Here is a 10,530-nt window from a genome sequence, read left to right on the forward strand (position 1 = left end):
CGATAACTGGGACAAGAATCAAACTCCTCACAGTTTATCAAAACAAAAGAAATCGGTTACAATTTCATTACAATTTATTTAATGTACACAACGATATAAGAAGTTTACAAATTAATAATATTAGTAACATGTTGAGAATACACAGAATTGTAGCATTAATACAATTTAATTATGATATTTTTTTTATATGTAAATGCTGTTATTTTAATATGAATACAATGTAGGTAAATGGGAAGACAAACGCGGTATTGTTCTCCTTCTCCGTAATGTCAATCTGCTGTTACGTTGCAAAAAGAAACAAAACTGTCGATCATAATGGCTTGATATTTAGATACAGCCCGTTTTTACTTCTCAAGATGAGCATGGCTTCCGGTTCCGCTGGCCGACTGGGTTCAAGTGTCAACCGAAAGTTGCGTATAATTGTTGGTATAACAACTTTCAACTGGGTTGTGGCGAATGCCTGCCCTATACAATTTCTGAAATGAAATAGAAATATAATTTTACTATCTCGAACATGTCATGTCAGAAGAGAGGTTTAAAGAGATCTTATTTAAAACCATATACAAATGTACACGTAATATTCATTGGATGTAATTGAAAAGAATAAAATGACTAATGGGTTGACATGTAGATTGTTCAATAAAAATCCAAATAAGTTGCATATTTCAATAAAAATCCAAAGTAAGATATGGTACAGACAAAATGACTTCAACTGCATCATACAGTTGTTTCGCCCTCTTCCTGGTGTAGGTAAAGGCACTTGTAGATATAACTAGAAACAGTTATCTGAAGAATATCCGTTTGATGAACGTTAGGGTTAAGAGAAAACAGAAGCTAAAATGTTACCAAGTACATACAAACTTTCGTTCTACAATGTATTATTTCTTTAAAGATGGGGTAGTATGGAAATAAGATATTGTTGAATTAAGGGGGAAATGGTAATAAACTATTGAAAGGGTAGTAGGTCTTGTGTGCATAGAATGCCTGTCGGATTACCTAGGGCCCAATGAAAAAGGGATGAAGCTCCCGGAGCCGGCATTGGATTTAGTGTTTTCCTCGGAAAATCTATATGGGTTAAACTCCTGAAAGGATAATCATTAGTACTCATTAGTCATTGAAGCAAACAAATGCAGTTTCTGAATAAATTAAAATAAGAGGAAAACAAATACAGTTATATATCGATAAGATATAATTGAAGATTTTGTATTGACTATAGAAATATGTAGATTATCTTTTTCCAATAGAACCATGTATCATTGTTAGTTATTATTTGGATAAATGTGTGTTAGCCTGTCTTTTCCCCCTAAGAATAATATTGGCTTTTGTACTAATAACGTGCTGGGAAATATTCGTTAATGCTGGTAATTAATATGATAAGTTCACACTATCAACATAATATAAAAAACGGAAAAAAATACTAGTTTAGAAAAACATCGTACTTCCGGATTGTCCCAAACATCCGGGTTCCTGTGTAGAGCAAACAACGACACCGCCATTCTCATGTCTGCAAAACGAAACAATTTTACATTGAAGTTAAAACTCTGAATATCACATTAAAACTTTAATCGTTTGATAAACTTCTATCGAAGCAGAACCCCAAATGATGATGGTGTCGCTATTCACCGTGATTTGCATTTACATTAGGTTTTTGCCCCGAGATATCCATGTGGTGCATAAGAATTGTATGGAGTTGGGGATGTACCTTTGAATTCTGAAGATGGACGGTAGAAGGATAGAGTGTGTATGGAGATTGAATTGTGTGCATTTATCAATTTTCTACATAGCAATACTGTAAGGCATTTGAAGTTATCTGCTTGTCTCCGGACAGTATGAAATCCTCGTTTAAGAGTTAAATAATTATATTTACATTTTGGTGGCAAAGCCACGATATAAACTAAGTAAAAAGATTTGCAGTCTATGTGAACATAATTGACACCCAAAACGTGACATCAATCCATGCCGCGCATGGATATATTCACCCACTGCAACTACTTGTAGCTAACGTAAACAATCAATGGTTCTATGAAAATAAAGCCTAGGACAACGTCGTTTTTTATGTTAATTAAAAAGTATCAAAATGAAATTGTATACAATATTGTTACACAGATAATTAAAAGAATTGACTGTATTATTTTCATATTATTTCAATGCACTTTTTTTGCCAATCTGCACGTGAGAAATGAACTGTCTTTAAAAATCGTTGTCAAATGTAAATATAAGCATTGAACTGCTTTCATTTGGAAGTTATGGGTTTATGAATGCCAACTGGACAAAGGCAAATTTAATAGCATTTCACCTTTAGGTATGACGCGGCCATCAGGTAAGGTTATGTCCCTCTCAGCACACCTGGACACGTTAGGTACCGGTGGAAACAATCTCTGGCTTTCCTTGATACAGTTGAAGGTGAACGATACTTTGTGGATGTCGTCCCTACGACGAAATGTAAACCATAGGATCAAAGCTACCAGTTTCCCTCGAAGGACTACGTCGAGGCGTTTTGATACTGTTTTTGTAATAGGCATCAATTACCCTAGTTTATGTTTGTATTATTTCTATTGTATCCATCTTATCCTACCTGCCATTGATATATCCTGTTATAATTGTGTCGTTACTGATAAAAATTGATATGAAAGGGCGGTGCACCTCCTCTACCATGTTTGTTTTTTTGTTTTTGCTTTTTGATTTAGTTTTGATATTTTAAAACAGTTGTATCTAACATCTCGTCAGGTTTCATCCATTTTGGCCTCTGACATCATTGCGTTAGTATGGCCTAGAGTAAAGAAACTGATTTATGGCAAAAGATATGCTTATAATTCATCATTTACTGAACCACAATTTAAATGCGCTATTAACGTGTGTACTTGTACAATTCCATCCCAGAGATGTTAATCTGACCTACCACGTGAGCTCGGTCTTGTCTCCCCACTCTCGCTGCACCTCCTCCCGACACTGGTCCTGATACTCCGGGTGTAGAGCCAGATTATACAGACACCACGATAGCGTGCTGGCCGTGGAGTCGTGCCCCGCGAACATAAAGGTATCCACCTCATCACGAATCTCCTGTTCACTCAGACCCTGCCCGTCCGAATCCTACACCGGAAGTACAATTACACGGTTCTTAAAAGAATAATCTAGGTATTCGTATGATTGAAACCATGACAACTATAAAGAAGCAAACCAGGTTAACACAATACATTGTAATAATCAAACATATTGTTATTTTCCATTAAAATTACCGAGTATACATATTGAGCTTTTGTCTAATTGCCGTTTCTTTAATTTGGCTTTTTGGCGTTTTGAATTCTCGATGCTTCATTTCATCATTGCATTAACCTTTTAACATTTGAAAACGCGCTAAAATTATTTGAATGTATAAAATAAGAAGATGATAGTGTAGTTACCTTTGCTGTGAGTAAAATATCAAGAAAGTCAATGTTTCTTGACCCGGGCTTCTCTGTCTCCAACAATTTCCTTCTCTGTTCTATCAACATGTTCGAGTGCTCATGTATGGTATCGCATGCGTACTTAAATTTGCGCCTGTAAGATAAACAATATCGAATATATTACAGGTGATTTCACATACTAAAAAGAAAACCGGATGTTTACAACGGAACCACAAGGTATATTAGCCAGCATCAATAACGTGTAGCTTCATTTCGCACAAAGAAGCAGATGTCTTAAATTATAGTATGATACTGATGATAAATTTTCTCAAAGTCTTCATCAACCTGCATTTTGTTTTCTTTCTGGACAATTGAATGTCAACTCAACTGTGAGGTGTTGATAAAAGGGAGAAATGGTCATATGGGAGACAGATATGGTGTCTCATTTACTTCTCTTGAAGTTAAGCATGTGCCGATCTTGATATCATTTGACTGTACGAACCTATGTTCAATATTTTCAGCAAATATTTGCGGATCAATTAGCTCAGGCAAGCTTGACTTGACAAAGTATGGTAGAGGACATATTTCCGGTAGGTTATTCATGGAGGGGTTATCCGGATATTTTTAGAATATATATATTTACCCGTTTTCCGACAGAGAGTATATAAATCTGTAATGATGAAGTGGGTTCATTATCCTCTTGACGATGAGATCGGAGACATCGTATACACACTGGATGTAAGCAGGGCGCACTCTGGTGGAGAGAAGAGGAACAACTCCTTAAGCATTATACAATGTATTTCAATGAATTTAACCAAAGCGACATATTAGTCAATAGATCAGACAGCAATTGTTAAAACATCCATTGCTATATGTTGTAGTCGTATGTGTGTAAACCAAAAATTCTAATAAAATAAAAACACTATCAAACTCTCATTATGTCCTCTGTGTGGATTTGTGACGTCCTCACCTGTGTAATTGTAGACGTGATGATAGGCGAAAAAAATAAAAATGGCTTTAATGCTGTACAGCAACTTTTATACGCACGTTTCGAGTTGGCAGTTGCTATGGTGACAGCAACTTTGGTATATGACAAAGGGAATCTAAATATACGCACGTTTCGAGTTGGCAGTTGCTATGGTGACCGAACAGACACTTCATCATACTATCCAGCGTCAACAAACTCATGTGATGAAACGTCTCCACACAACCCGGATTTTCCCGCCATTTTTTCTGTATATATTGCAAAAAAATGTGTCTTTGAGTGTAGCCTTTGAAATATGGAATTTATTTCTGAGAATCAATTTTTGATATTATCTTTTGAAGTTTTGAGTTTTGAAGGCCAAGTTTCCTCATACTGTAATGGAACTAAAATAATATATGCACAAATGTATGATTTTATTGTCAAAACAAACACTATCATGAAGTTAATGTCGTCTTATTGCATCCTCGCTAAATCAGCACAGCAGCCATTTGATTTCCTGTGAAATTGTGTATATGGTCTGCATATGCCGTTAAATTATGGTGGACCATGTAACCGCATCAAAAAGTTAATCGAAAAAGTACAAATTAATTGGGCAATAGTGTAAAGGTTTTGTAGTATGTCCCCGTTACCGAGCGTCTGCTACTAAAGTTTGAAACCACAAAACTGCTGTACTGGTTCGCTAGATTCTCTTGAAACCATCTGGAAGCTACGAACGCTCCAAATATACACGTCAAAATGGAAACAGATGAAAACTTACCACTAACACTTTTGTGGATTCATTGAATATCTTAACATAGTGTTTCAATATGTCCATGTGAAATGCTGGAGTGAGCATGCGCCTGTTTCGGTCCCACTTCCGCCCACCTGCTAGGAGTAAGCCGTCCCCTAAAACACCAATATCGTATTGAAGCTGTGTATGGGTTTTTTTGTTTCGTTTTTTGTTAATTTTTTTTTTCATTCTCTTTATGATTTTAAAACATTAAATCGAAGTAAAAATCAACAGAGACAGAACGTGAAGTGTAGAAAGACAATATTATCAGAAATTTTGTTAAAACGTCTGTGTTTACAATACACTCGTATAACGCTATTCTACTACAAAGACTACATATTAGGCAATCACAGGTATATGTAGAGATACAACGCTGGTAATGCCTATTTCAAAAATATAAGAGGTCGTCAAAATATTCAATACAAAGTAAACTTTTAAAAAAATAAATGCGTCATCGCTAGAGAAACATAATCAGGCTAGTGTCAAGTGCATCGCGTACTTATTTGGAACTATTTTCTATGTTGTAAAAACAAACGGAGGTAAATGAGTACATTAACTCAAGTCTTTCAGAGCCTATTTAAACCCCGTCCTCATATGACCCTGGCATTAGCGGGGACGTTAAATCGGTATAAACAAATATGTTTAAACTTTTATCTTTTTATCTATTTCCTGCATCAATTCAGATTTCTAAAAATGCAATTTGCTCTTCAATCAGTCTCTTTATTCAGTTGAATAGCCCTAACTCAAAAATAAGATAGTCTTAGAAATAAGGAACCCTTACTTGAAAAAGATATTACGATTTTACAGATATCTACGTACCTATCCATGGCCGCATCAACGCATAGGAAAATTCGTCTTTTGGATCTGAAATGTTCGATAAAGTTCAATTATACATTTGTCCATAAAGTAACATTTTCTTATTCGGTTTAATCTAATTTTATGGCTCTACAAAGCTACATAGTAATTTGATGATATATACAAATATGAAAACACCACACACATCATAAGCAATGAAGGAAGAGTGGTTTTATGGAGAGAAAATTGTTAATAATCGGATGGTGCCCCCATTTCCGCGTTCTAGATGTTGTGATATCATAATAACACCATTGCTTGCGACATTCATCAGATTAAGAAACTACTTTAAAAATAAACATGAAAGGTAGCATAAGAGTGATGTTAAGTTCGTTTGTAAAACATTCATAATCCTGAACTGTACTTTAACAAATACGAACAACATATATAGAGGATATCTAACAGTGTCTTCAGTAATACCAAATATATTTCACGAGTGGGGCTAATATTTTGATATTTTTCATGAGTGCGCAGCACGAGTGAAAAATATCAAAATATTAGCCGCACGAGTGAAATATATTTGGTATTACTATAGACACTGTTAGATATTCTGTTTATTACATTTTTTATCAACGAAAAACCTACCCCGTATGCTAACTAGGCCTACAGCGAAAGTTTGCATATGTTTACCGCTGTTCCCCCTGTCCAGGTGCTGACATACATGTCGGGCTTTCTGATTGGTCAATTATTTTGGTATTTTCTAATCATTAATTTGATTGGTCAAATCAGCAAAAGTGATATTTTTCACGAGTGAAAAATATCACTTTTATAGAATGAATAATTTTTGATATTTCACTGGTAAAAATGTAATAAATATCTATATGGAGATCCTTGAAAACGTACACGGAGAATAAAGCCGTGTCAGGAAAAACGTGTTAAACTGTATGTTAATTAATCTTTCCTTTTAAATATTGAACGAAAAGCTGAAACAAAACCAAAGACGAACAACACAGAAAAAACTATTAGTATCATGCCTATGAAAAATTATGTATTTCATTTGGTGACAAAACGACCTTTAATGTTGATTTAACCGCCGTAATCAATAAATAAATATGGACTGTATTTGCATTGTTTACCAATAAGAGCACTCCAACCTGATGTCTAGTGGTAATTTCTAGGTCGTTATTTAAACAGAATACATGTGCGTGTGTGTAGAATTTTAGACGCTAATGTATTATTTATATTCTCTATCCCTGACCTTATAGTCCCATACAACCAAAGACATACATATTTGAATGTTTATATTTTGACCTCTTTACAGATTTCAGAATTTAAATTATACTTAACAAATCAATGCAAAACAAAAAACTGGAGGAAAATGTGTACAGTGTTCCCAAAATGGGCTTCCGGAATCGGAATCCGAATTTCCGGACTGGTGAGTACAAATAACGTTACGGAAATCCGTTCCCGTGCATTTCCGTCCGGACTGTGAGTTTTCCGGACTATCGGCGTCCGGATTATCGCGGGTCCACTGTATTTATAACAATATAGGAGAAATTCCCAAAAATAATAACTGGGTCCGATGGAAAAGTTTCTATGAAAATTAGTCCCACAATGCAATTGACGGGTTATCAGTCAACAGCAACAATGGTCGAACGCCGAAAGCATGTGCCTGCGAAAATGAAGATAATCGTTTTATCGATTTTAAGTTAGTATTACGTTTTCGTTATTATGCTGGTATTATCTGTTGTTTTTGTGGTACCGACATAATCAGATATTCAGACTTCCCCGTTCCCCCTCCACATAGATTAAGAGTCTATACCATCCAGCTTACGACATAAGATGTCTTGAAAAAGTAGCTTTCTTGAATTCATGTTTAATTTGCTGGTATTTTATATCTATACTTAAACTTCAGACATCAAATATGGTATGTTTAAGAGATTTTCACCGACAGTACTCTAATCTGTTATATGAAAACAAGAAAATCGTAGATAGCGTTTCGTTTTTCAACACGAAACTGGATCGAATAAATCGTATCATAAATTAGTTCTCTACAATAGATAAAATGATAATTCATAGACGTTATTTTTTAAAATTTGAAATGAAAAACATGAAATATTAAATAGAAAATGAGAAATTAAGAAACAAGGATAATCTGATACGAATTGTTATATTGTATTAGCAAATTCGTTTTGTTTTTCTGAATGCACAAATTTTACGTTAAAACATAATTTTGTCATAAAATAACCTGAACGCAAGTTATGAAACTTATGTCAAGTGTTGTATGATTTTAGAAAGTCTAGGACTCGGCATCAATGGCAGGATTCTCTCCGCTCCATAGTTAAAGGATTCTTATGTGCATATGATATACTTACAATATACAGTTACATCTTACCTTCACTGAAATTCAATATAAAAAAATTATGATCTTTATTGAATAATGGGTATTTTACATCTCCCATCCGGAATTTTGTCATTCATATTGACCTGTTTTGAGTTTTGTAGTCGCCTCATAGGTATTGACACTTTAGCTCCTCGCTGACGAGTCCTAGACGGACGAAACAGCTTCATGATGTAGTTTAATTCAATTTGGATCTAACACTGAATTTGCTTTGAAAGGTGCTAATATCGTGTGTGTTTCTGTCAAATCTTTCGACAGTATACAAAGTCAAAAATGTGTCGACGTATAAATAGTTTGATGCTTGTCTTTGCAAAATTGGCAACAAGTGATTAATACTGGGATGTATTTGATGTAAAACCTGATACAAAAACTGTAGAGATATTTATTGGTAGGAGTATTTTTACATACAGCACAGTATTGACAAGGCCGGATACGTTACCTGATCCAGAGAAAACGTGCTTAACTATAGACGGGTGAGCCATATTCAAATAAGCGTCGAGTGGACCCATCCAGACCGGAAATACACCTTCGTAGGTGGCACCATAGTCGACAGTTCTCAGCAGTCCATTTAAGTCGCCAGAAATCTGAAGAAAAAACATGGAAATATTAACCCTAAAATAAGAATTAGTTGTACAAAACGCCATACAATCAGACTAAATATATAAAGTCACATTATTAGTAATTTGTCCTCTGATCCTCTGATTGCATTGTTGACATTTACTTTTCAAATGACAATCCTTTGGTCAGAACCTTCAAATTCTTATTGCTAAACGTTAATCGTTTTAAATCTACCTTCTGCGCTCCCATGACAACGCTGTCTCTGAACGCCAGGGACATCGGAGAACAAAGCGTATTCAATAAAGATCGTGGGATGTTAAGTTACTTTGGATATTTCTCTCCTGGTCGAACAACCTGAACAGAATTATATCAATATAATTATTCAATTACGAATTGAGCATGAAGAATTTACCTTAAAATCAAGATAATGTTTTTCATACTAACCTCCCTCATGTTCCCGTACAACCAGTGAGGTTTCGGCCCCGTAAAGTCCTTAAATGACCTCGACAGGTCATACTTCCTTTTCACAAGTTGAAGGAATTTCAGAAGAAAGAGGATGACGATAAATATCGGTGCAGCTTGGAGAAGTACAGTGGTGACTGCCGCCATGTTGGTTTGGAATACATATAGACACTGGACAGCAACAATCACACAGGTGGTTATTTTATCGTAGATCGAGATAACTAAGCCGATCTTGGTAAGCTACGGTCAGATGTGACCTATGACCTGGTCAAGTTCGGGGATAAAACTGACGGTACAGATAATATGCATCTAGTTAATGAGCACGTTCACGGCGTACTAGACAAGCACAGCATGAAAATGAGGGTTATATTCTGAACATAATCCTGCAACGAGGGGGTCAGTGCCGAGTTATGCTTGTGTCCCTGTATGGTAGCAAGTAACAGATTATACTACAGAGGCCAATATATACAGATAATGTGACACTATAAAATACTACATACATGATTTATATATGTATATTAAATATATAGAGCAGACTGCCTCTCTGAATTACAATTAGATGTACTCAGGACAACCTTTGTTGAGCAACAGTGCGGAGTTATCTTACACACACATAATATCCGTCTGTCAGTACATAAAAGGCATCTTACCAAAGGTCTAAATAACAGAGTACATCATATGTAGGTATGTTGGATATGGAAATTCTACCAGAGGGTGTAGAATTTGGGGTCAGAACCGAGGCTTGTTTCGGGTAGAATCTCTGTTTAGGTTCTGACCCCAAATTCTACATCCTCGGGTAGAGTTTCCCTATCCAACATTCCTAACATATGATGGACTATTTTTCTCACATCTTTTTCGTGAAATGCACGGGGAAATCGATTCAACATGGCGAACCCATATAGAAACTTTGTATTTTTTTCTCGGTGACCGACATTGAAACCATACTGTATTTGGAAAGATGAGAAAAAAGTATGGTATACCGTGAAAAATAAGCTGACTGTAAAAGTGTCAAGATAATAACAAATATATATTAATGTTGGCCAGAGGTTTGCTTTTCGGAAACTGCCGACTGATGTTTGACACCATGTCATATTCCTCCGTCTTCCGCGGTGAAAAATAAATTCTCGACAAACAATAATAATATGACTGAATTTATAGGTCAATGATCACAATATTTTTT

General features: G+C 35.4%; 1 protein-coding gene across 1 annotated transcript in view; it reads right to left on the bottom strand.

Annotated features, from left to right (window-relative positions):
* Positions 1-9,557, bottom strand: part of LOC117324580 — a 30,216-nt gene extending 20,659 nt beyond the window's left edge. The window contains exons 1-12 of the mRNA XM_033880500.1: positions 9,333-9,557; positions 8,770-8,914; positions 5,957-6,001; positions 5,126-5,253; positions 4,501-4,616; positions 4,027-4,137; positions 3,402-3,537; positions 2,900-3,090; positions 2,297-2,430; positions 1,440-1,504; positions 997-1,082; positions 312-476 (exon numbers count right to left, since the gene is read on the bottom strand). Of these exons, the coding sequence (XP_033736391.1) occupies positions 312-476; positions 997-1,082; positions 1,440-1,504; positions 2,297-2,430; positions 2,900-3,090; positions 3,402-3,537; positions 4,027-4,137; positions 4,501-4,616; positions 5,126-5,253; positions 5,957-6,001; positions 8,770-8,914; positions 9,333-9,497 (1,487 nt within the window). The 5' untranslated portion in view covers positions 9,498-9,557. The remainder of the gene's footprint in view (positions 1-311; positions 477-996; positions 1,083-1,439; positions 1,505-2,296; positions 2,431-2,899; positions 3,091-3,401; positions 3,538-4,026; positions 4,138-4,500; positions 4,617-5,125; positions 5,254-5,956; positions 6,002-8,769; positions 8,915-9,332) is intronic.
* Positions 9,558-10,530: the final 973 nt, after the last annotated feature.

This window comes from Pecten maximus, chromosome 3 (assembly GCF_902652985.1).
Source record: "Pecten maximus chromosome 3, xPecMax1.1, whole genome shotgun sequence".
Classification (NCBI taxonomy): Eukaryota; Metazoa; Mollusca; class Bivalvia; order Pectinida; family Pectinidae; genus Pecten; species Pecten maximus.